At 38.1% G+C, this 27,222-nt stretch overlaps 1 protein-coding gene and 1 non-coding gene across 2 annotated transcripts; one reads left to right on the top strand and one right to left on the bottom strand.

Annotated features, from left to right (window-relative positions):
• The first annotated feature begins 991 nt into the window (after positions 1 to 991).
• LOC130978974 (AAA-ATPase At5g17760-like) lies at positions 992 to 5,123 on the top strand. Its single transcript, XM_057902308.1, has 2 exons — positions 992 to 2,096; positions 4,351 to 5,123. Exons 1-2 carry the CDS (start codon positions 1,086 to 1,088, stop codon positions 4,864 to 4,866), a joined length of 1,527 nt encoding a protein of 508 aa, XP_057758291.1. The 5' UTR covers positions 992 to 1,085; the 3' UTR covers positions 4,867 to 5,123.
• A 7,726-nt stretch (positions 5,124 to 12,849) lies between these two features.
• LOC130984799 (small nucleolar RNA R71) lies at positions 12,850 to 12,957 on the bottom strand. Its single transcript, XR_009088708.1, has one exon. It is a non-coding gene; the product is annotated as a small nucleolar RNA R71 (small nucleolar RNA).
• Between the last annotated feature and the right edge of the window lie 14,265 nt (positions 12,958 to 27,222).

Genomic DNA, 27,222 nt, shown 5'->3' on the forward strand with positions numbered 1-27,222 from the left:
AGTTAATTATTAATTAAATTTTTTAGTCTAATTATTTTAATTTTATAATTAAATAATATATTTTATTTTATATTTTTAAATATTAATGATTAATTGATGGTAAAAATAATAAATTTCTCTTTACATTTTTAACACTTCCAACTTACATATGCACGAGGATTAGTTTTTTTCTATTCTACATGTCCGTGTTGATGAAGTTTGTAAATATAGTGGAGTTGGTCGCTTTCACATTCCATGTGGGGAAGACTTGGAGAGAGAATTGATGACAACTATGTGTTTTATAGTAGCCTTGTTAGACTTATATATTTACGGTACTCGTACTAATTTTCCAATATAAAGCTACGATGGAAATGGAAATGAGCTTGTTCAATGAACCTACAAATCCGTAATCTTTCAAAACCTTTTGAAAATCGCATAGAATTGTTTTATCTTCGCTTTGATTCGTATATTAACTAAAAATTATGTATATAAAACTATTCCTGCATATATCTTTCTTAATTATGTTAGTAAAATGTAAATTAAAATAAAAAAATAAATTAAATTGTCTCGCTTTATATAATGACTAGCTTGACCTCCATATGGAATGAAGTGATGAGTCATTGCTTTCTTGTAAGTGAATCTTATTACAAGTTTATGACAACTTTTATTACTATTATAAAAAATAAAAAATGAAGAATTCAATTTGTATAGATTTTCATTTTCCCAATAACCAAATAAGAAAATGAAAAGGAGGTCCAAAAGCAGATAAAAGAGAAGGACTAGCAAAAAGTAAAAAGAAGGCACACTGGCACACAGTAATCACCAGTAGGATTCCACTCACCTACGCAATTCATCCAACTTGTGGCTGATGATTCATCAACAAATACCGGCAGATGTCTTGAGATAAATTGAAAACATAGGATGTTCAATATTCTTTTATATTTAAATTAATACTAACCAATTTCTTATTTTTTATTAAAAGTATTAAAAAATGAATATAAATATTAATAAACGATGTAAGGTCTAAAATTAGTGAGATATATATTGATGGAGCAAGAGAGTGAAGTGAAGAGAGTCCCTCGTCTTAGAGAATCAGAAGGATAAGCATGTTTTCCCAAAGAGAGATGCCATCAGCGTCATCAATGTTCTCCGCATATGCATCGATGGCAGCATCCATGATGCTGCTGCGATCAATGGCGAACGAGCTCATTCCGCAGCCAATCAGAGGCTACATCCTGAATGCCTTCCACTACTTAGTGAAGCCGAGATCCCAGTCGCTGACCCTGGTGATCGAGGAATCCAACGGCATAGCACGCAACCACGTGTACGATGCAGCCGAGGCCTACTTGTCCACCAGAGTGAGCCCCGACAACGAGAGGCTCAAAATCTGCAAGAGCCCCAAGGAGAAGAAGCTCACCATCCGCCTCGAAAAGGGGGAGAAGCTGCTGGATCTGTACGACGGCGTGTCCCTCCGCTGGAGGTTCATCTGCGCCGAGTCCGACAAGAATGCCCCCAGCGAGAACACCAGTATTAGTAGCAACGTATCGGTGAGGTCGGAGAAGCGCTACTTCGAGCTGAGCTTCCACAAGAAGCACAAGCAAATGGTGTTGGAGTCTTATCTGCCTTTCGTTCTCGACAAGGCGAAGGAGATGAAGGACGACGAGAGGGTTCTGAAGATGCATACTCTCAACACTTCTTACTGTTACGGTGGTGTGAAGTGGGATTCCATCAATCTGGAGCACCCTTCCACTTTCGAGACGCTGGCTATGGACTCGGAGCAGAAGGAAGCCATCATGGAGGACCTCAACAGGTTCGTGAAAAGGAGGGAGTTTTACAAGAGAGTCGGGAGGGCGTGGAAGCGTGGCTACTTGCTCTATGGACCTCCGGGGACTGGAAAATCAAGCTTGATTGCTGCCATGGCTAATTACCTCAAGTTTGATATCTATGACTTGCAGCTTGCTAACATAGTCAGGGATTCCGATCTCAGAAAGCTGCTGCTGGCAACTGCCAATAGGTCCATTCTTGTAATCGAAGACATTGATTGCAGCGTCGATCTTCCCGAGCGTCGCCATGTCGATCATCACCATCATCATGGACGTAAACAAACCGATGTACAGGTCAGTAATCCTATCCAATCCTATGCATACTTGCATACCTATCATAACTATTCTGGATGGGGACATGCTTTCTTCACTGAGTCGCTGTTATCTTTCAAACATCTGGCCCCACTCATACATATCATCAATATTAGCTATTCAGTAAAGTATAATTTTTCTCTAGTTTGGAAATACTTCTAAAGTTATCTTTAATGTTAAGTTCCATATTTAAATTTTTAACATTTTAAAATGTTCTTAATATTAATAATTTAAATAAAATAATTTAAATGTTATGAATAATTTTAAAATTTATTTTAAACATTAAAAACAAAAGTATTTTTTATTTTTAATTATTGAATTTCACTTCGAGTTCTGAGATTTTATATCCCACGCACCCAATCTAATAGTAATAATGAAAAAATAAGTATAGGATAATCATTATTTGGTTTTTTCAATACATCACTTCTATTTTTAAAATAAGAAATATTAGGGTGACCAATTTTTTTAATTTGTTTTATATTTAAGTTAGCACTAACTTTTTTTTCAGTTAAAGTGTTGTCATCTAACGTTCTCCTTTAGTAATGTCTACTTAAATAATATATACATTATATTAATCAAATTATTCGGTTGTTAAGCATAATATTACTTTTTAAATTTTCTATTTTGTTCAGAATAAAGATTACTTGAACCCGAAGAGAATAATAATATAGTCTTCTATGTCATTTTCTGCTGAGTGAGTTGCATATCATGCATGCCATGATGTGTGTGCATTATATATATCTGGTCTAGAGAATTGTATTTTCACATTATGTTTAAAAGTTACGAAAAAAAGGGAAAGGCAGTAAAGAGAAAGGATTTATCAAACACATGTTTAACATACTAGCGATTTGCAAAATGCAAAGTAGCTTTCATTATATTGATTTAGAATGCAAAGTACCTTTGATTGCTTTTAGGTCACGATCTCATTTGTTTGGTATAGTGACTTATTTTATGCTGATGCATGATAGCAAAAGCGATAGGGGGTAGTAGGTTCTTGGCTTAAAATCGTTTGTTTTCGAAATCACAAACCCAATCACGTGGTTTCTGATTGAGGGATGCAAGATGCAATATTATTGCTCGTCCCTTGTGGTTTTAGAACTCGACACGTTCAATGCTTTACATTTTCTTTTAAGACCATGTTCTCATTTGAGACAAAACACTTTTTATATTTTTTCCCCCTTCCTTCTCCTATACCTAGCTACTCTTGCAAGTGGAAATATTATATTGCATTTAAAAGCAACCCTTAAATGGTAAGTGGGACACAGGACTAGATGATGCATATATATCACAATTGGTTGATACATTTGGTTTTGGTAGTAGTTTAATAGTTGTAAGTGTAAATAAATTTAAAAAAAAAACGACAAAAAGTATTTACCGTGTCATCGTCCAGCAATGGGCGAGCCCAAAAAAGCATGCTTTCACCATCGGTTCACGCATTTTGTTTGGACCGTTCATTGTTCTTGTCGTCTTGTTTTGTTGCTTTCTGTATTTTAAGCAGAGTATGAGCATATATAATGCTGTTCAAAGGTCGTTATTATAATTATTATTATAATGTTAGGGGATGGTACGTGGCAGGTCACCATAGGAATAGGACGATCCTCGTGTAAAGCTTCTATTCATTATGTTCCAGAAAATTTTGCTTTATTCCTTCTTGGTACAAGATTTTCTGCTGATCTCGTAATATTTTATATTGGTTTCCATGAGAAACCAACACGATTATTCAAAGATGAAGACAAGACTATTGTAGAGACAAGTGACAGACACATCACCATGAGATCTGATGTACATACATCTCTTAAAACATTATTAGCCAAAGATAGCATAAACCCAATCTCCTTTTCTTTTTCTTTTTTTTTTCTTGTTAGTTCAAAGATTAAGTGGTCAACATTGGTTTTGGAATAATAAATAGCATGATTCATACCTCATCAAAATTCAAACTTCTGACGGTCAGGATATAAATATAATTCATCAAAAACTGAAACCAATTTTTAATATCGAAAAGATACTTTAAAATATTACTTAAAATTTTTTTATTTTATATTTTTATTAGAATAATAATAAATATACAATTATAGATATTACATAAATAAAATTACAGATGCTAAACTAAATATATAGTTAGAAGTCTTATTATAGGATGATGAATGGTGGTGAGCAAAGTTATATGAATTGTAGAAAGCAAAAGTATATATGATTGGTGAAAGAGTGAGATGATTATATGATTATATTGGTGCAGTTAACATTGTCCGGATTGCTGAACTTCATAGATGGGCTATGGTCAAGCTGCGGGGACGAGAGAATCATCATATTCACGACGAACCACAAGGAAAGGCTAGACCCTGCTCTTCTCAGACCCGGAAGAATGGACATGCACATTCACATGTCCTACTGCTCCTTCCAAGCCTTCAAGATCCTTGCCTCCAACTACCTGGACATCTCCTCCGACCACCACCACCACCTCTTTCCGGAGATCGAAGGGCTGATCGAGGACACTCAGATCACCCCTGCTCATGTGGCAGAGGAGCTGATGAAGAGCGAAGACGCCGACGTGGCCCTCCAAGGATTCGTGAAGCTCCTCAAGCGGAAGAAGATGGAAGGTGATGTTTGCGAGAATGATGATCCGGATAACAAAGCTGAACCTGCTACTAAGCAATCTAAGAAGCGCAAGGTTGCTTGCAAGCAAAAGAAAACTGTAGCTGCTGCTGGTACACAGAGAAGGACAAGAAGGCTTAGAAGAGGCTCTAGTTTGTAAATTGTTGTAATCAACTTGCTTGCTGCTGCTACTTATTGTATGTATTTATAAAATAAAATTTGCTGATCAATCATCTAGGATTATTAATTTTCTACTTTTTTTTTTTTTAGTTTATTTTCCATCTAAGAGAAGATGATGAAAAAGAGAGGCAGAGTTTGAGGCAAGTGGACATCTTTATGTATTGTATGGATGTAGTGATGACATTGATTCACTGGTTACATCTAATTCAAATAGAAAGCCTCCTCTGTATGTGTACACATATTGGTTTGTGGCTAAACTCTACATATCTACTACTACTGCAGGAGCTACTTGGATTCGAATTCTCAAACTCGATCCAGAGTTTTAATGATCTTTTCATGTCTAAAACTAGACTATTCAAGTTATAACTTGATTTTGAATGCACAATTATTATATTTATTTTTTAACAGTAGGCTATACTTATTATGATGATTAGTACCCATTTAAAGACTTAATGGTCAATTGGTCATGGCATCAATGGCTGGTCAACCCAATGTTTATATTAGATACCATCTATAATTTAATAAAAAAAAATAGTGTTGTGAAATAAATAAATAAGGAAGATATAAATATAAGATAGAAAAATATAAATATAAAATTTTTGTATTAATGTTCACTAATATAATTATTTTGATATAATAAAAATAACTTATATATTACTAATATAAGTAGTATTGTATGTAAAGAGAGAGAAGAGTATAAAAGGGAGAGAGAGAAATATTGCTCCATAGAAAGAAAGATTATTATTGTTTGCTTGTGTTTTTTTCAGAGGCAATAGACCTCTATTTATACATGTATGGGGGAGTCTAACTTCAACATACATTTAAGATTATTCTTCCTTGAAAAAGTAAGCTCTACATAGGAATGGGCATCCACGTCCAATTCTTATCACAACACTCCCCCTTGGATGCCTATTTAGCATTATGCCTCATTAAAATCTTACTAAAGAAAAACTCAGTGGAAAAAAACTCTAGTGAAGAAAAAAGAGTACAAAATCCTTTGTGATGGGAACTGCCTCATTAAAAACCTTGTCAAGAAAAATTCAATGGAAAAAAAACCTGACCAAGAGAAAAAGAGTACAGTCTCCCCTTTTTGTCGACATCATTTAATGTTTCAAAATCGGCGCATCCCAATGTCATGTACCAATCTTTCAAAGGAGAATTTTGGGAGTGATTTTGTAAAAAAATCTGCCAGATTGTCACTTGAGCGGATCTGTAGGACATCAATTGTCCCTTTATTTTGAAGATCATGAGTGAAGAAGAATTTGGGAGAAATATGTTTTTTCCTATCACCTTTGATGTATCCACCCTTAAGTTGAGCAATGCATGCTGTATTATCTTCAAACAGGACAGTTGGAGCTATCTTATGATCAATCAGTCCACATGATGACAGAATATATTGGATCAGACTCCTGAGCCAAAAACACTCGCGACTAGCTTCATGTATCGCAAGTATTTCAGCATGATTAGAAGATGTTGCTGCAATCATCTGTTTCGTGGACCTCCATGATATAGCTGAACCACCATATGTGAACAGGTATCTTGTTTGAGATCTCCCTTTGTGTGGATTAGACAAGTATCCAGTATCTGCATAGCCAACTAATTGTGACTTGGATCCATAGGGATAAAACAATCCTATATCAACCGTTTCATGAAGATATCGAAAGATTTGCTTGATTCCACTCCAATGTCTTCTGGTTGGAGAGGAACTATATCTTGTTAGTAAATTCACCGCGAATGATATGTCAGGTCGCGTATTATTAGCAAGATACATTAGCACTCCAATGGCACTAAGATATGGTACTTCAGGACCAAGGATATCTTCATTCTCTTCTTTAGGACGAAATTGATCCTTTTTCACATCCAAAGATCTTACGATCATTGGAGTACTTAATGGATGTGACTTATCCATATAAAATCTCTTCAAGATCTTCTCTGTGTATATTGTTTGATGAATAAAGATTCCATTTTTTATATGCTCGATCTACAGGTCGAGACAAAATTTAGTCCTTCCAAGATCTTTCATATCAAACTCTTCTTTTAGAGTTTTTATAATTTTTGGAATCTCTTCAGGAGTCCCAATGATATTTAAATCATCAACATACACAGTAATTATAATAAATCCAGATGCAGATTTCTTTATGAAAACACATAGACATATATCATCATTCTTGAATCCATTTTTGGCTAGATACTCAGTAAGACGATTATACCACATTCGTCCATATTGTTTCAAACCATATAAAGATCTTTGCAATTTGACTAAGTATAACCCTTGCGAATATTCATTGGATGGTTTAGATATCTTTAGTCCTTCAGGGACTTTCATATAGATATCCTGATTTAATGAACCGTATAAATAGGCTCTTACCACATCTATTAAATGCATATGCAGTTTATGATATGCAGATAAACTGACCAAATAACGCAATGTTATCGCATCCACTACAAAGGAATACGTTTCGTCATAATCTATACCGGGCCTTTGTGAAAAATCTTGTGCCACAAGTCGGGCTTTGTAACGCACAACTTCATTTTTTTCATTTCGTTTTCTCACAAATACCCACCGGTATCCAACGGATTTTACATCTTCTGGTGTACGGACTACAGGTCTAAAGACTTCACGTTTTGCAAGTGAGTCTAACTCAGCCTTCATGGCTTCTTACCATTTTGGTCAATCATTCCTTTGTCGACATTCTTCGACTGATCTTGGATCAAGATCCTTACTTTCATGCATGATATTTAATGCCACATTATATGCAAATATTTCATTGACAATTGTCTTATTTTGGTCCCATTTCTCTCCTGTAAAGACATAATTTATCGAGATCTCGTCATTTTCACAATTTTCAGGTACCTGAATGTCTTCTGGCGTTAAAACTATATCAGAATGTTAGACAACTGCAGGTGTCTTTACTATGTCTTTTTCAACAGGAATAATATTTACCTCTTTTCTCTTTCCAGAATTTTTGTCTTTGCAACCGACAGGCCTGCCACACTTCTGGCGTGAATTTGCTTCAGTGGCTACTTATCCTACTGGGATATCAATTTGATTTGGGGCATTTTCCGTTGGTATATAAGATTTGGTTATCCTCTTTGTATTGGAAAATGCATCAGGCAATTCATTTGCTATTCTTTGCAAATGTATAATCTTTTGAACTTCCAGTTCACATTGCCCTAATCAAGGATCTAAATGCATCAACGATGATGCATTCCAATTAAGTTTCTTTTCAGGAGGCTTATTCTCTCCCCGTAATGTTGAAAATTTTGATTCATCAAAATGACAATCCGCAAACCGGGCTTTAAATACATCTCCAGTTTGTATTTCAAGATACTTCACTATAGAGGGAGAATCATATCCAACATATATCCCCAATTTTCTTTGGAGTCCCATTTTAGTGCGATTAGGTGGTGTAATGGGAACATATATCGCACACCCAAATATTCTTAAATGGAAAACATTTAGCTGCTGGCCAAAAGCTAATTGCATAGGAGAGAACTGATGGTAACTCGTTGGCCTCAAACAAATAAGTGCTGCAGCATGTAAAATAGCATGCCCCCAAACCGAGGATGGGAGATTTGTTCTCATAAGCAAGGGTCTAGCAATTAATTGGAGACGTTTAATAAGTGATTCTGCTAACCCATTTTGTGTGTGAACATAAGCTACTGGATGTTCAATACTTATTCCATTAGCCATACAATAAGCATCAAATTCTTGGAAAGTAAATTCACCAGCATTATCAAGACGAATTACTTTGATTGGATTTTCTGGAAATTGTGCTTTTAATCGAATAATTTAAGCCAGTAATCTCGCAAACGCCAGGTTGCGAGAAGACAATAAGCACACATGTGACCATCTCGAAGATGCGTCTATTAGGACCATAAAATATCTAAAAGATCCACATGGTGGATGAATAGGTCCACATATATCACCTTGAATCCTTTCTAGGAATTCAAGGGACTCAAATCCAATCTTTACTGGTGATGGCCTTAAAATTAACTTCCCGTGAGAACATGCAGCACAACAAAATTCACTAGGTTTAAGAATCTTCTGGTTCTTTAGTGAATGTCCATGAGAGTTTTCAATAATTCTCCTCATCATGGTTGTTTCCGGATGACCCGATCTATCATGCCAAGTTATGAATTCATTTGGGCTAGTAAACTTCTGGTTTACAGTGGCATGTGATTCAATTGCACTAATTTTGTTATAATATAACTCAGATGAAAGTGAGGGTAATTTTTCTAATATAACTTTCTTATTTGAATCATGTGTTGTGATACATAAATACTCATGATCTCCCTCATTCAGTGTCTTGATGAGCGGATAATTTGTACCCTTTTTGGCATTGTTTTTAGTATGTTTTTAGTATCTTTTAGTTAGTTTTTAGTATATTTTTATTAGTTTTTAGTTAAAATTCACTTTTCTGGACTTTACTATGAGTTTGTGTGTTTTTCTGTGATTTCAGGTATTTTCTGGCTGAAATTGAGGGATCTGAGCAAAAATCTGATCCAGAGACTCAAAAGGACTGCAGATGCTGTTGGATTCTGACCTCCCTGCACTCGAAGTGGATTTTCTGGAGCTACAGAAGCCCAATTGGCGCGCTCTCAACGGCGTTGGAAAGTAGACATCATGGGCTTTCCAGCAATATATGATAGTCCATACTTTGCCCAAGATTTGATGGCCCAAACCGGCGTTCAAAGTCACCTACAGAAATTCCAGCGTTAAACGCCGGAACTGGCACCTAAATGGGAGTTAAACGCCCAAACTGGCACCAAAGCTGGCGTTTAACTCCAAGAGGAGTCTCTACACGAAAATGCTTCATTTGCTCAGCCCAAGCACACACCAAGTGGGCCCGGAAGTGGATTTTTATGTCATTTACTCATCTCTGTACACCCTAGGCTACTAGTTTTCTATAAGTAGGACCTTTTACTATTGTATTATCATCTTTGGATTATTTTAGATCCTTTGATCATCTTTGGACATCTAGTTCTTAGATCATTGGGAGGCTGGCCATTCGGCCATGCCTAGACCTTGTTCTTATGTATTTTCAACGGTGGAGTTTCTACACACCATAGATTAAGGTGTGGAGCTCTGCTGTACCTCGAGTATTAATGCAATTACTATTGTTCTTCTATTCAATTCCGCTTGTTCTTTGTCCAAGATATCACTTGTTCTTCAACTTGATGAATGTGATGATCCGTGACACTCATCATCATTCTCACTTATGAACAAGGTGACTGACAACCACTTTTGTTCTACAAGCAACCAAGGCTCTAGTGAATATCTCTTGGATTCCTGATACACGATGCATGGTTGATCGCCTGACAACCGAGTGCTCGCCTGACAAACGAGCCAGCCATTCCGTGAGATCAGAGTCTTCGTGGTATAGGCAAGAACTGATGGCGGCATTCAAGAGAATCCGGAAGGTCTAACCTTGTCTGTGGTATTCTGAGTAGGATTCAATGATTGAATGACTGTGACGTGCTTCAAACTCCTAGCAGGCGGGGCGTTAGTGACAGACGCAAAAGAATCAATGGATTCTATTCCGGCCTGACCGAGAACCGACAGCTGATTAGCCATATGCTGTGACAGAGCATAGGAACATTTTCACTGAGAGGATGGGAGGTAGCCACTGACAACGGTGAAACCTTACATAAGCTTGCCATGGAAAGGAGTAAGAAGGATTGGATGAAGACAGTAGGAAAGCAGAGAGACGGAAGGGAAGGCATCTTCATACGCTTATCTGAAGTTCCTACCAATGAATTACATAAGTACCTCTATCTTTATCTTTATGCTTTATTCGTATATCACTATACCCATTTGAGTCTGCCTGACTAAGATTTACAAGGTGACCATAGCTTGCTTCATGCCGACAATCTCCGTGGGATCGACCCTTACTCGCATAAGGTTTATTACTTGGACGACCCAGTGCACTTGCTGGTTAGTTGTGCGAAGTTGTAGTGATCACAATTCCGCGCACCAAGTTTTTGGCGCCGTTGCCGGGGATTGTTTTGTGTATGGACAACTGACGGTTCATCTTGTTGCTTAGATTAGGTATTTTTTTTTCAGAGTTCTTAAGAATGAATTCTAGTGTTTCATGATGATCTGTTGAAGTCTGGCTGGCTGTAAAGCCATGTCTAATCTTATTGGACCGAGGTTTCAACCTATCATCACAAGAGCTTGTTGATTTCTATCAATCTTGCTATTGGAGCAATGATCTGCTAAGGCTTGGCTGGCCATTGGCCATGTCTAGTGTTTTGGACCGAAGCTTTCTTTGAAAGCTTGGCTGGCTGTGAAGCCATGTCTAATTCCTGGACCGGAGTCTTAGACTAACATTGCAATGATTCCTGGAATCCAAATTGAGAATTTTGAAACTTTTATTTTCTTTTCATATAATTTTCGAAAAAAGCACAAAAAAAAACTTTAAAAATCATAAAAACCAAAAATATTTTATGTTTCTTGTTTGAGTCTAGTGTCTAATTTTAAGTTTGGTGTCTTGCATGTATTGTTTATTTGATCTTGGTTCTATTTTCAAGTCAATAGTACAGAGAACTAAAGGTTCAGAACATGCAGCAGAGGAATTACACAGAAAAAGCTGGGCGTTCAAAACGCCCAGTGAAAAAGGACAGACTGGCGTTTAAACGCCAGCCAGGGTACCTGGTTGGGCGTTTAACGCCCAAAAAGGTAGCATTTTGGGCGTTAAACGCCAGAATGGATACCATTCTGGGCGTTTAACGCCAGGATGGCACAAGGGGGAGGATTTTGTTTTCAAATCAATTTTTTTCAAGTTTTCAAAGTTTTTCAAAATCAAATCTTTTTCAAATCATGTCTTTTCAATCAAATGTTTTCAAAATCAATTTCTTTCCTTTTTCAAAGATACTTGCTATCAATTAATGATTTGATTGAACATTTCAAGTATGTTGCCTTTTCTGTTGAGAAAGGTTTAATGTTTGAATCATATCTTTTCTTGATAGCCAAGTTATTAATTTTTAAAATCAAATCTTTTTTTTAAAATTATTTTCAAATCATATCTTCTCAATCACATATTTTTAAAATCAATCATATCTTTTTAACCTCATCTTTTTCAAAATAGCTTTCAATCAAATCTTTTTGACTTCTAATTTCAAAATCTTTTTCAAAAATCACTTGATTTCTTTCCCACTCTTATTTTCGAAAATTAATTAGTGTTTTTCAAAATGTTTTCAATTTCTTTAACTTAATTTTCGAAAATTCTCTTCCCCTCTTCCCACATCCTTCTATTTATGGAGTACCACTCCTTCTCAATGCACAATTCGAACTCTCTCTGATTAAGTTCGAATTCTTCTACCTCTTTCTTCTATTTTTCTGTTCTTCTGACACCTCAAGGAATCTCTATACTGTGACATAGAGGATTCCACATTTTCTTGTTCTCTTCTCTTTCATATGAGCAGGAGCAGAGACAAAGGCATTCTTGTTGAAGCTGACCCTGAACCTGAGAGGCCCTTGAAGCGAAAGCTAAGAGAAGCTAAGGCACAATTCTCTATAGAGGACCTAACCGAATTCTTCAAAGAAGAAGAAGACATGGCAGCCGAAAATAACAACAATGCAAACAATGCAAGGAAGGTGCTGGGTGACTTTACTGCACCTACTCCCGACTTTTATGGGAGAAGCATCTCTATCCCTGCCATTGGAGCAAACAACTTTGAGCTTAAGCCTCAATTAGTTTCTCTAATGCAACAGAATTGCAAGTTTCATGGACTTCCATTGGAAGATCCTCATCAGTTTTTAGCTGAATTCTTGCAAATCTGTGACACTGTCAAGACTAATGGGGTAGACCCTGAGGTCTACAGACTTATGCTATTCCCTTTTGCTGTAAGAGACAGAGCTAGGACATGGTTGGACTCACAACCTAAAGAAAGCCTGGACTCATGGGAAAAGCTAGTCAATGCCTTCTTGGTAAAGTTCTTTCCACCTCAAAAATTGAGTAAGCTTAGAGTGGAAGTCCAAACCTTCAGACAGAAGGATGGAGAATCCCTCTATGAAGCTTGGGAAAGATACAAACAATTGATCAGAAAATGTCCTTCTGACATGCTTTCTGAATGGAGCATCATAGGTATTTTCTATGATGGTCTCTCTGAACTATCCAAGATGTCTTTGGATAGCTCTGCTGGAGGATCTCTTCATTTGAAGAAGACGCCTACAGAAGCTCAAGAGCTGATTGAAATGGTTGCAAATAACCAATTCATGTACACTTCTGAAAGGAATCCTGTGAACAATGGGACTAATCAGAAGAAAGGAGTTCTTGAGATTGATACTCTGAATGCCATTCTGGCTTAGAACAAGATATTGACTCAACAAGTCAATTTGATCTCTCAAAGTCTGTCTGGAATGCAAAATGCACCAAGCAGTACTAAGGATGCTTCATCTGAAGAAGAAGCCTATGATCCTGAGAACCCCTCAATGGAAGAGGTGAATTACCTAGGAGAACCCTATGGAAACACCTATAATTCTTCATGGAGAAATCACCCAAATTTCTCATGGAGGAATCAAGAGAGACCTCAACAAGGTTTCAACAACAATAATGGTAGAAGAAACAGGTTTAGCAATGGCAAGCCTTTTCCATCATCTTCTCAGCAACAGACAGAGAACTCTAAGCAGAACCCCTCTGACTTAGCAACTATGGTCTCTGATCTAATTAAAACCACTCAAAGTTTCATGACTGAAACAAGGTCCTCCATTAGGAATTTGGAGGCACAAGTGGGACAGCTGAGCAAGAAAGTTACTGAACTCCCTCCTAGTACTCTTCCGAGCAACACAGAAGAAAATCCAAAGGGAGAGTGCAAGGCCATCAACATGGCCGAATTTGGAGAGGGAGGAGAGGAAGTGAACGCCACTGAGGAAGACCTCAGTGGGCGTGCACTGACCTCCAGTGAGTTCCCCAATGAGGAACCATGGGAATCTGAGGCTCAAAATGAGACCATAGAGATTCCATTGGACTTACTTCTGCCTTTCATGAGCTCTGATGAGTATTCTTCCTCTGAAGAGGATGAGTATGTCACTGAAGAGCAAGTTGCTAAATACCTTGGAGCAATCATGAAGCTAAATGACAAGTTATTTGGAAATGAGACTTGGGAGAATGAACCTCCTTTGCTCACCAAAGAACTGGAGGACTTATCTAGGCAGAAATTACCTCAAAAGAGACAAGATCCTGGGAAGTTTTCAATACCTTGTACCATAGGCACCATGACCTTCAAGAAGGCTCTGTGTGACTTAGGGTCAAGTGTAAACCTCATGCCTCTCTCTGTAATGAAGAAGCTAGGGATCTTTGAGGTGCAAGCTGCAAGAATCTCATTAGAGATGGCAGACAACTCAAGAAAACAAGCTCATGGACTTGTAGAGGATGTTTTGGTGAAAATTGAAAACCATTACATCCCTGCGGATTTCATAGTCCTAGAGACTGGGAAGTGCATGGATGAATCCATCATCCTTGGCAGACCCTTCCTAGCCACAGCAAAGGCTGTGATTGATGTTGACAGAGGTGAACTGATCATTCAAGTGAATAAAGAATCCTTTGTGTTTAAGGCTCAAGGATATCCCTCTGTCACCATGGAGAGGAAGCATGAAGAGCTTCTCTCAAATCAGAGTCAAACAGAGCCCCCACAGTCAAACTCTAAGTTTGGTGTTGGGAAGCCACAACCAAACTCTAAGTTTGGTGTTGAACCCCCACATTCAAACTCTAAGTTTGGTGTTGGGAGGTTCCAACATTGCTCTGAGAAAATATGAGGCTCCATGAGAGCCATCTGTCAAGCTACTAACATTAAAGAAGCGCTTGTTGGGAGGCAACCCAATGTTATATTTTATCTATTTCTCTTTGTTATTTTATGTTTTTTGTAGGTTGATGATCATAAGAAGTCACAAAATCAATTGAAAAAGCAAAAACAAAATGAAAAACAGGAAGAAAAACAGCACACCCTGGAGGAAGAACCCACTGGCGTTTAAACGCCAGTGAGGGTAGCAGTTGGGCGTTTAATGCCCAGTCTGGCACCATTCTGGGCGTTTAACGCCAGAAAGGGGCACCAGACTGGCGTTAAACGCTAGAAAAGGGCAAGAACCTGGCATTAAACGCCAGGAATGGGCACCAGCCCGGCGTTTAACGCCAGAAATGGCTCAAAACGTGATTTTGAATGCCATTTGGTGCAGGGATGACTTTTCCTTGACACCACAGGATCTGTGGACCCCACAGGACCCCCACCAACCCCACCACTCTCTCTCTCTTCTTCACCCATTCACCAATCACCTCAACTCCTCTTCCCCAAAAACCCTTCACCTATCAAATCCCATCTTTCTCTTCACCACTCACATCCATCCTTCATAAAACCCCACCAACCTCACCCTTCAAATTCAAACCACTTTCCCTCCCAAACCCACCCATAATGGCCGAACCCCATCTCCCCCCTCTCCTATATAAACCCTTCTTCACCCCTTCATTCTCACACAACCTAAAACACCACTTCTCCCCCTCTTTGGCCGAATACATAAGCCACTCCCTTCTTCCTCATTTCTTCTTCTTCTACTCTCTTCTTTCTTCTTTTGCTCGAAGACGAGCAAATCTTTTAAGTTTGGTGTGGTAAAAGCATTGCTTTTTGTTTTTCCATAACCATTTATGGCATCCAAGGCCGGAGAAACCTCTAGAAAGAGGAAAGGAAAGGCAAAAGCTTCCACCTCCGAGTCATGGGAGATGGATAGATTCATCTCAAGGGTGCATCAAGACCACTTCTATGAAGTTGTGGCCTTGAAGAAGGTGATCCCCGAGGTCCCCTTTTCACTCAAAAAGGGTGAATATTCGGAGATCCGGCATGAGATCCAAAGAAGAGGTTGTGAAGTGCTTACCAACCCCATTCAACAAGTCGGAATCTTGATGGTTCAAGAGTTCTATGCCAATGCATGGATCACCAAGAACCATGATCAAAGTGTGAACCCGGATCCAAAGAATTATCTTACAATGGTTCGGGGGAAATACTTGGATTTTAGTCCAGAAAATGTAAGGTTAGCATTCAACTTGCCCATGATGCAAGGAGATGAACATCCTTACACTAGAAGGGTCAACTTTGATCAAAGGTTGGACCAAGTCCTCATAGTCATATGTGAAGAGGGCGCACAATGGAAGAGAGATTCAAGAGGGAAGCCGGTTCAATTGAGAAGGCATGACCTCAAGCCCGTGGCTAGAGGATGGTTGGAGTTTATCCAACGCTCAATCATTCCCACTAGCAACCGGTCCGAAGTTACTCTAGACCGGGCCATCATGATTCATAGCATCATGATTGGAGAAGAAGTGGAAGTTCATGAGGTCATAGCTCAAGAACTCTACAAGGTGGCGGACAAGTCGTCCACCTTGGCAAGGTTAGCCTTTCCTCACCTCATTTGTCACCTCTGTTATTCAGTTGGAGTTGACATAGAGGGAGATATCCCCATTGATGAGGATAAGCCCATCACCAAGAAAAGGATGGAGCACACAAGAGACCCCACTCATCATGAGATCCCTGAGATACCTCAAGGGATGCACTTTCCTCCACAAGGCTATTGGGAGCAACTAAACACCTCCCTAGGAGAATTGAGTTCCAACATGGGACAACTAAGGGTGGAGTACCAAGAACATTCCATCCTCCTCCATGAAATTAGAGAAGATCAAAGAATCATGAGAGAGGAGCAACAAAGACAAGGAAGAGACATTGAGGAGCTCAAGCACTCCATAAGACCTTCAAGAGGAAGGACAAGCCGCCATCACTAAGGTGGACCCGTTCTTTAATCTCCTTGTTCTTTATTTTTCTTGTTTTTTTCGAAAATTTAGTGCTTATGTTTATCCATGTTTGTGTCTTATGATCATTAGTGTCTTAGTGTCTATGCCTTAAAGTTATGAATGTCCTATGAATCCATCACCTTTCTTAAATGAAAACTGTTTTTATTACAAAAGAACAAGAAGTACAGGATTTCAAATTCATCTTTAAAACTAGCTTAATTAGTTTGATGTGGTGACAATACTTTTTGTTTTCTGAATGTATGCTTGAACAGTGCATATGTCTTTTGAATTTGTTGTTCATGAATGTTAAAATTGTTGGCTCTTGAAAGAATGATGAAAAAGGAGACATGTTACTGAGGATCTGAAAAATCATAAAAATGATTCTTGAAGCAAGAAAAAGCAGTGAATACAAAAAAAAAAAAAAACGAAAAAAAAGAGGAGAAAGAGAAAAAGAAAGAAAAAGAAAGAAATAAAGTTGTGATCCAAGGCAAAAAGAGTGTGCTTAAGAACCCTGGACACCTCTAATTGGGGACTTTAGCAAAGTTGAGTCACAATCTGAAAAGGTTCACCCAATTATGTGTCTGTGGCATGTATGTATCCGGTGGTAATACTGGAAGACAGAGTGCTTTGGGCCACGGCCAAGACTCAATAAGTAGCTGTGTTCAAGAATCATCATACCTAACTAGGAGAATCAATAACACTATCTGGATTCTGAGTTCCTAAAGATGCCAATCATTCTGAATTTCAAAGGATAAAGTGAGATGCCAAAACTGTTCGGAGGCAAAAAGCTACTAGTCCCGCTCATCTAATTTAGAGCTAAGTTTCATTGATAATTTGGAGTCTATAGTATATTCTCTTCTTTTTATCTTATTTGATTTTCATTTGCTTGAGGACAAGCAACAATTTAAGTTTGGTGTTGTGATGAGCGGATAATTTGTACCCTTTTGGCATTATTTTTAGTATGTTTTTAGTATCTTTTAGTTAGTTTTTAGTATATTTTTATTAGTTTTTAGTTAAAATTCACTTTTCTGGACTTTACTATGAGTTTGTGTGTTTTTCTGTGATTTCAGGTATTTTCTGGCTGAAATTGAGGGATCTGAGCAAAAATCTGATCCAGAGACTCAAAAGGACTGCAGATGCTGTTGGATTCTGACCTCCCTGCACTCGAAGTGGATTTTCTGGAGCTACAGAAGCCCAATTGGCGCGCTCTCAACGGCGTTGAAAAGTAGACATCCTGGGCTTTCCAGCAATATATGATAGTCCATACTTTGCCCAAGATTTGATGGCCCAAACCGGCGTTCAAAGTCACCTACAGAAATTCCAGCGTTAAACGCCGGAACTGGCACCTAAATGGGAGTTAAACGCCCAAACTGGTACCAAAGCTGGCGTTTAACTCCAAGAGGAGTCTCTACACGAAAATGCTTCATTTGCTCAGCCCAAGCACACACCAAGTGGGCCCGGAAGTGGATTTTTATGTCATTTACTCATCTCTGTACACCCTAGGCTACTAGTTTTCTATAAGTAGGACCTTTTACTATTGTATTATCATCTTTGGATTATTTTAGATCCTTTGATCATCTTTGGACATCTAGTTCTTAGATCATTGGGAGGCTGGCCATTCGGCCATGCCTAGACCTTGTTCTTATGTATTTTCAACGGTGGAGTTTCTACACACCATAGATTAAGGTGTGGAGCTCTGCTGTACCTCGAGTATTAATGCAATTACTATTGTTCTTCTATTCAATTCCGCTTGTTCTTTGTCCAAGATATCACTTGTTCTTCAACTTGATGAATGTGATGATCCGTGACACTCATCATCATTCTCACTTATGAACAAGGTGACTGACAACCACTTTTGTTCTACAAGCAACCAAGGCTCTAGTGTTTATCTCTTGGATTCCTGATACACGATGCATGGTTGATCGCCTGACAACCGAGTGCTCGCCTGACAAACGAGCCAGCCATTCCGTGAGATCAGAGTCTTCGTGGTATAGGCAAGAACTGATGGCGGCATTCAAGAGAATCCGGAAGGTCTAACCTTGTCTGTGATATTCTGAGTAGGATTCAATGATTGAATGACTGTGACGTGCTTCAAACTCCTAACAGGCGGGGCGTTAGTGACAGACGCAAAAGAATCAATGGATTCTATTCCGACCTGACCGAGAACCGACAGCTGATTAGCCATATGCTGTGACAGAGCATAGGAACATTTTCACTGAGAGGATGGGAGGTAGCCACTGACAACGGTGAAACCCTACATAAGCTTGCCATGGAAAGGAGTAAGAAGGATTGGATGAAGACAGTAGGAAAGCAGAGAGACGGAAGGGAAGGCATCTTCATACGCTTATCTGAAGTTCCTACCAATGAATTACATAAGTACCTCTATCTTTATCTTTATGCTTTATTCGTATATCACTATACCCATTTGAGTCTGCCTGACTAAGATTTACAAGGTGACCATAGCTTGCTTCATGCCGACAATCTCCGTGGGATCGACCCTTACTCGCGTAAGGTTTATTACTTGGACGACCCAGTGCACTTGCTGGTTAGTTGTGCGAAGTTGTAGTGATCACAATTCCGCGCACCATGTCTCAACATGATATCCATTTCGGCGAATATCTTTAAAACTCAACAAGTTTCTTCGAGACTTGGTAGACAACAGTGCATTATTTATTATAAATTTTGTTCCTCCGGGAAACAAAATTATAGCTCTTCCAGAACCTTCAATCACATTATTTGAGCCAATAATAGTATTAACACATTCTTTTTTTGGCCCAAGATGGGTAAAATATATATCACTTTTGAGAATAGTGTGCGAACTTGCACTATCCGCAAGGCATACATCTTCATTATATATCCTTGCCATTTTCTTCAAAGACAAATAATAATAAAATGAGTAGTATGCACAGTTAAATTGAATACTTGATCAGAATTTTTTTTTAAGAAACACTATACATAAAAATAATGTTGTAAGACCCAGAACTTTTGAAAAGTCTTATTATGATCAAGTCTCAAATCATATAGTTATTTATAGTCTTAATTTCAGAAATTATCTTATTAAAGATAATTAAGACAAGTTTTGATTTATTGAATTTGAGATGAGTTATGATTATTATCTAATTTTATATTTATTGGATTATTTTCTATATTTGAATTATAAATTTGTTAGTTATGAAATAATAAGAAATTTTATATGATTTGGATTAAATAATTAATATTTTAAATATTAATACTGCTACTTTGGAAAATAAAGGATTTAATTATATTATTTTTAGTTATTTGATTTGGACCTTTTATTGAAAATAATTTGTAAAATTGATGAGCAAATAATATTTTTATACATTAATTTTTGTTGGATTAGAATTTATTTATAATTACTATATTATCCTTATTTTAAGGGAAATTACCTAAACTACCCCTAACCCTAAAAACCCCAACCCGGTTACCCATTTCCTCTAGCCCTACAGCCACCAAAACCCCCCCAACAACCAGCAGCAGCAATGCTGCAATGGAAAAGGAAAACAGAAACAGGAAAGGGAGAGGGAATCTGAGTCGCGCCAGGAGAAGAGAAGAGGGAGAGGCGAGCCAGCACCGGTGGGCCTCGCCGTCGCCGCCGAGCTGCTCGCCGTTCGCCGCCAACGTCGAAGGAGAGGGAGATCAGAATCGGAAGTGAAGAGGGCCACGTTTCATGCCGGGCAGTCGCGTCGTGCCGCCGCGCCACCGTGTCCTCGCCATCGAGCTCATGCCGTTAGTGCCACGCCGCCAGGCCTTCTCGTCGATCTGCCTGTCACCGTTGGGGCGCGAGCCATAGACGCCTCTGAAGGAGAGTAACGCGAGGGAGGGAGATGAGGCTTCATTGCCGTCGCGTTCTGCCGCACACAAGGAGAGCCGCCGTCGAAGCCATGCCCTTTCTCCATGACCAGTCGCGATTCTGCCATCCTGTGCTGCCGCCGGGTCTCACTGCTGTGCATCGCCGTCCAAGGAGGAGCAAGAAGACCTGTGGCTCAGGGATGCACAGGGGAAGAAAAACGCTCCGGCCGTCACTGCTACTAGGGTTCTATCGCCGGTGATCCAGCGCCGCCGTTCGTGCCCTTGTCGCCGTCGCTGTTCTGCCCAGCGTCGCCAGTATTGAAGTCAGCCACTACCACCATCGAGTTGTTGGGGCTGGTGCATCTTTTGGAAGTTTGAATGGGAGACTTGCTCAGTTCTGCCTCTGCTCTTGATTCTCGCCATTGTCGGAGCCTCCGCCATCATCGGGATTGCTGTTCAGTTAGTGCCGCTGCCTGGGTCGCTGCGGTACCAGCCACGGTGATGGAGCTACTCTGTTTAGTGATTTCCATGAGTTTTGATACTGAGGTAAGGGTTTTAATTGAGGTTTTTGCCTATTTGGATTTCGAGAAGGTGTTAATGCTGCGTGGTTTTCTATAGTTGATTCACCGGAGCTTCTGGCCGCCGCCTGAGCTGCTGCTGGGCCGGTTCGAAATTGCAGCTGCTTCGTGTTGAAATTTCAGTAAGTATGTATGTTTTGGAAGCCCTACGTTAGTGTCCCGTACTGTATTAAAGCCTTTACGGTATTAATGTTCTTAGAGTATAGTAACTGAGGTTGCTTGTTGTAATTAGAGCTGTTTATGCTGCTGCGAAAATGTGTGGGGCTGTGCTTAGGAACTGCCGTTGGTTTTGAGTCGAGGTGAATGGATTTCGGAGAGGCGTTTGGAGTATAGTTTCAATTTGTCGAGGTAGGGGCGCTTTCCAAAAACTATGTTTTATGTATTGGAATTATTACATATGGATACTGATGTGAGATATTGTGTATTTAGTGATTGTATCTGCCTTATGTATTATTTGATTAACTCGAATGATTATGGATGTTGATTTGGCTGAATTGTTGTGCGGCTTGTAAAATGTAATGTTTGAAGTTGATTCTTTAAAGATTTGAAATTTGAGTTTAATCCGTTGAGGATTGATTTGATTTGAGTAAATTATTTTGATGATTTGAAAAATCGAATGTACCTTTGAATTTAGCCTGGTTCATTTTAATTGATTTGGTTTTGGACAAGTGATTTGTTATTGAACCGTTTCTTTAAAGCTTTGGAAATGAGTTATATCGATTGATATTGAGTTGATTTTGAAATGGTATCTTTGAGATACGCCACTGAGGCGATTGTTGGATTTAGCTTGCTTTAAATTGATTTCTGGTTTTGAGCTGCTGAAAAGGAATGAGAAATGGTTTAGTTGGGACCCGAACCGGGTGGCAAAAGTCCAAGTTTTAGGGGAGGTGTTGCCGAAATTTCTACAAAATCCTAGCCTTATTTGAAAAGTTATTTAAAAAGGGTTGGATTTGAGAAAGTGTATTATTTGATTTATTAAGAGAATCTTTATGTTTCAAGCTTAACTTATTTAATGAACTTTATGCGTTGAGTTCGGCTTATTTAGAAATGAACTATTTGCACCGTTTGAATCACTAAAGGAAAGAATGATGCTCTAAGGTTGATTTCAATACAAAAGGGGGTTTTTAGTGATTTCAAAGGAATCTAGACTTTTGATTGATTAATCAAGTTTGAGGCATTTTGGAAGAGTTAGAAAAATGGGTTCTAAAAAGAAACCTGAAAGTGTTTTGATTCAAATGAACCGGTTCTGTTTCAAATGAGTTGATTTTTGGACCGGGTTGGAACTTGTGATTTTGTATGCCGGTTTTATAGTAGATTCAGTTTATTTACTTGAACCGAGAAATCTATGATTTTAAGAGTTTCAATGAATTTTAAGGAATTGATATAGGTTGACCTTCCCTAAAGACTTGGGACTCTGCCAAGAAACTTTTGTTATAAAATCCCATTGTTGGATGGGTGATTTCGAATGCTTTGAAATAAATCCTTAACTTGCCATGGTTTTGGAAGTTTTGGAAAGAGAATGCCGAGAGTGGCTTTGTTTTAAAAAGGGAACTCACTTTGAGTAAATTTGGCTTATGAGCCTGAGATGATTTGAGAAATGAGATCCTTTAAAGCCAAGGCTGAAAAGAGTTGAAACTTGATTTCAAAGAAAAATGAATTGAGAAAATGATTTATGGCTTAAACGCCGATTTCATGAATTTGATGATTGTGAATGTGGAAGTGCTGTTTTGTTGAGAGCCGGATTGGCTGTGTATGTTTATACATATTGATTGGTTCTGGAATGAACCGTGAGCCGGAATGGCTGTGTATGATATGAATATTGGCTGGTTCTGGAATGAACCGTGAGCCGGATGGCTGAGATGGATGGTGATCCATGGATGAGATTGAATGCATGTTTATGCTGAATCATTGATAAATGTGAATGTTGCACTTCCACTATCGGAGATGAAGGTTTCCCTGGGTAGTAGCAGTGGCTAGCCACCACGTGCTCCAGGTTGAGACTTGATACTCTGTTGACCCTATGTCGTAAGTGTGGCCGGGCACTGTGAAAGTCCCGGATGAGCTCGCCCCCGAAATATTCACCAGTGAGGGTGATGGATATGGATCATGTTTATGATCAAAATTATGATGAGTATAACTCGAGTTGGAGATGCGCGACAGAGGGACAGTCCAATGGTTAGCTACCAGGACTTGTCGGGTTGGCTCTATAACCGACAGATGATATCATCAGCCACTAGGGACAGGCATGCATCATATGCATCTATGTGACATTGTTTGGGTATGCATATTGTACTTGGTTTGCCTATGTGATTAACTGCTAATTGTTCTACTTGCAATAACTGTTTGTTTGTGTTTGCATCTTCCTACTTGTGTTTGCTTCTGGAACTATGTTGGATTGTGGTGGACTGGTTGTGGTTGGATTGATTGGGCCTAGGGCCGTGGTTGAATGAGATGGACCGATGGTTGATTTCGGTTTTGTGGTTCTGGCTTGGAATAAGATATGAAAGGTTATTTTGGTTCAGTATAGATAAACCTTTTTGAAATGCTTTGATGTTTTGAGAATTGAACAGTTCCTCTTTCAGAAAAGATTTCTGACTTTACTTTTATTGTAAACTGTTGTTTTTGAAAAGAGGCATAAGATGGTTATTAATCACTGGTACGGTTTATCTTCATGTATCCTATTACAGTAATTCCCAAAAACCCTCTACTGAGAACCCTTTCGAGGATGATGTTCTCACCCCTACATTTTTCCCCTTTCAGGATTTGGGCGCAGAAGTTATGAAGAGTTTATTTATTTGTTATTGAGATGCTCTGTATTGCTTTAGATTATTATTTTTGTACCCTCGCCTTTATCTTGATATATTCTGTGAGAGGGATAGGAATTGTACTGGATAATGTTTGTAATATTATTTATATATATGTATGTATATATATATGGATGTACTCTTTATGAGTTTATTGTAAGTTGTATGGTATGTATGGACGTACGTTGTGTGACGAAAGTATTTTTGGGAACGGTATTTGCGATTTAAAGTTTTAAACAGGCTCATATTCTAGTATTAAATAGTATAAGTGTCGTCGTAATGCCCGAGCTATCAGAGTTGCGCAGCCGGAAGCGTGAGCTTTGGTAGTTGGGGTGTTACATTATGGTATCAGAGCAGTTCTTCCTGTCGAGCCTGAGGAATGGACTGACTATGCTTCAATTGCATGCTCTGAGCGTTTGTCATGTATTAGGTCTTGTCGAATGACGAGAATTAGAGCTTTATGCACATGACGGTCTATTGATTAACGATGTTAGTCTTGCATTGCATAATTCTTGGTATTAAGTTTGGCCGGCTTAATACTAGTGAATTATGTATATGAGAGCACTAATGGGTTATCATAGATGGTATCCGAGTTTTGAGTTAAGCGAATCGCGGGTTCTGGGAACGTTGAAACTATTTCTCGAGGCTATTCAGTTGTGTGTTTTGGATTTTGTTCGAGTCGACCTGTTCTTTCATGTCCTAACTTGAAATTCTTGTTTGCTACTCCTTTTGAAAAGTAGTTTGATATTTCTACTCTTTTCCCTTATTCATATGCATTCTTGTTTGATCCTAAGTGCATATGCTTGTTTGAGATCCTTGTTGTATCTATCTTCTTCTATTTGAGTTCTTCTTGATTCATGTATTCTTTGATATAGCTTTGAACTTGTCTTGATGCGCTGTGCCTTTTAACTCTGAGATTCCAAGTCCATTCTTATAGAAATTGTTGATTCGGTTTTTCCTCTTATTTGACAGTGATTACAGCTAGTTTTGAGACTTTTATGAAAATTGCTGTTGAATAGATGTATACTTATCTATATATGAAACTTGAAGATTTCTTACACAGTTTGACAACTATTTATTTCTAATACCTCGCCTGTACTTTTACTGGTTTACGGAACTGCATTTACTTTAAAATTATAATTTGACTTTCTAGTAATTTTACTATAGTTCCACGGCGCATCTTCATTTGATTATGTGTTATGGTATTTTTCAAATTTTGAAAGAAAGGATTTTTCACTTTTATCCCGGTTGAGTTTCGTTTGATAAACTTTACTTAATTCATTTTGAATTGAGTTGATTTAGTATGTTATATGGTTTGTGCCATTGTTGCTCTTTTGAAAGTGTTGGACTCATAGCTTTCTTAATATGAACGGACTAAATTCTCTATTAAATCTTTCATTTCCATGAATGATATACTTGACTTTGTTTTTAACTAATCTTTTACACCTTGTGGACATTACCACTGATTTTGGTTTTTCCTCTTTTGTGAATCTCATTCTTGTGAGTCAATTTAATTCGTTTCAAAATTAGTGCATCGTTTATCCTCTCATTGTCTTTACAAGAGTTTTTAGTCAAAGATTTATCCTTGAGAAATTACTAATGATTGGGTTGTCTTTTCCTATGATTTTTGTATTCTTTTGAATCAATTGAAAGCTTGTTTGACATCTCATGCCTAGTGGGTCTTGTTTTAACTACTTTGATTTAAGATCTTTTCTTGTATGGCTTGACTCCATAAAGTACAACCTAATTTTCTTGAACATCCTTCTGAGATGGCGATTTCAAGAACACTTTTGGCGTCTTGTTTTGAACCTTTTAAAGAAGTTTTGAATTCTCTTTGAAGAAGTTCTAAATGGAATTTATCTTCTATTGCTTGATTGAGATTGAAACCATTGTTCGATTTTTGACAAAATTGTTTTAAAATTGGCATGCGCTATTTTAAATGAGGTTTTGAAAAGTTTCCTTGTTTAGTGGAAACCGATTCGTTTGTAACGCACCACTTATTTCGTTTACCAAATTGTAAGCGAATTTTTACTTTGGAGTTTCTTTTCTTGAAAGAGTTTAACTTCCTTTTTTGTACTTGCTATAAATGTTATACACGCTTGTTTGAATATGAAATTTTGAGAATTATGAACAAGCATTTGATTACTTCCGAGTTTTTATGAACTGCTTTTGGTTAAGTTGTGCATCTAATTATCTTTCTAAAATATTTGAGGAAATATTTTAGCTCTTAGCCAAAGTTGTGTGCATTTTGTTTTTGGAACTCTACATAATCTACTTCAACATGAAATCGTATCGAAGTAAAGCCACGTTTATGCTTTTGTTACTCTCTTGAAGGATGTTTGTCGTTTAACTTCTCTTTCAGACTGCGAAGTGATATTTTTATAAGTTTTGATTCTTTTAAGAACAATGTATTCGAAAGTATAGTGATTATGCTCTTGAGTTCTGTGAGCTTGGCTTGGGTCTGAGATATTCTTTTCTGTAACTTTTTATTTCTTCGACTCATCTTGAAATTGTTTCAAACTAATGCGCTGATTCTCCTTCCTATTGATCCTAATGAATTGCCTTGATCCAAGGGTTATCTTGAAGTTGTCAATTGAATTGAGTCTAGCAAACTTCATTGCTTGAGTGTCCTTGTTTATTTGGAATTGGATACATTCTCTCAAATCTTTGAGTACTATCCTTGACATTTGACTCTCCTTTTTAAATCTTGTATCCTTCTGAGTAGACTCGAGAATTGTTTTGATATCACGTGCAACTTGCAAGCGTAGTAACGCGATACGTTAGTTCTTTAAGACGTGATGTGTATACGGAAGTTGAAGCGGTAGGTGTGCAACGTATGAGTTGTGGGCGTTTTGTTCCTTGCGAACGGGTTTATGGTTGTCAGGCTTGTGATCGAATTTGGGGTTTGTAAAGTGCTTGATGGAATTGGAAGGTTGAAACGTTGAGGTTGGTATGAGATTGGTGTGCGGAGGTTAAGCACGTCGTTTTAACTCCATCCTGTTTAATAGCCTTTGATGCCTTGCCCTTCTATCACATGATTGACCCTGTTATCTTTTGCATTGAGCCTACATTGAAACGTTTGCTTTGCAATCACACTCCTACCTTTACATCCTTATGCTTATGACAATCAAAGTATTTGAAAATCGTATATATGATTATATTTTGAGATATTTTTGCTTCTTCCTTAAATGTGTTCAAGGGTGAACTGTTATGAAATTTCTTTCGTTTTGTATCAATTTTCGAGGACGAAAATTTTTGTAAGGTGGGTAGAATGTAAGACCCAGAACTTTTGAAAAGTCTTATTATGATCAAGTCTCAAATCATATAGTTATTTATAGCCTTAATTTCAGAAATTATCTTATTAAAGATA

This window comes from Arachis stenosperma, chromosome 5 (assembly GCF_014773155.1).
Source record: "Arachis stenosperma cultivar V10309 chromosome 5, arast.V10309.gnm1.PFL2, whole genome shotgun sequence".
Classification (NCBI taxonomy): Eukaryota; Viridiplantae; Streptophyta; class Magnoliopsida; order Fabales; family Fabaceae; genus Arachis; species Arachis stenosperma.

Excerpts from the sequence above, each read along its gene's own strand:
- LOC130978974 (XM_057902308.1), top strand. The coding sequence starts at position 1,086 with ATGTTTTCCCAAAGAGAGATGCCATCAGCGTCATCAATGTTCTCCGCA. Across the intron at positions 2,097-4,350 it reads GTAAACAAACCGATGTACAG|TTAACATTGTCCGGATTGCT; the intron begins GTCAGTAATCCT and ends ATATTGGTGCAG.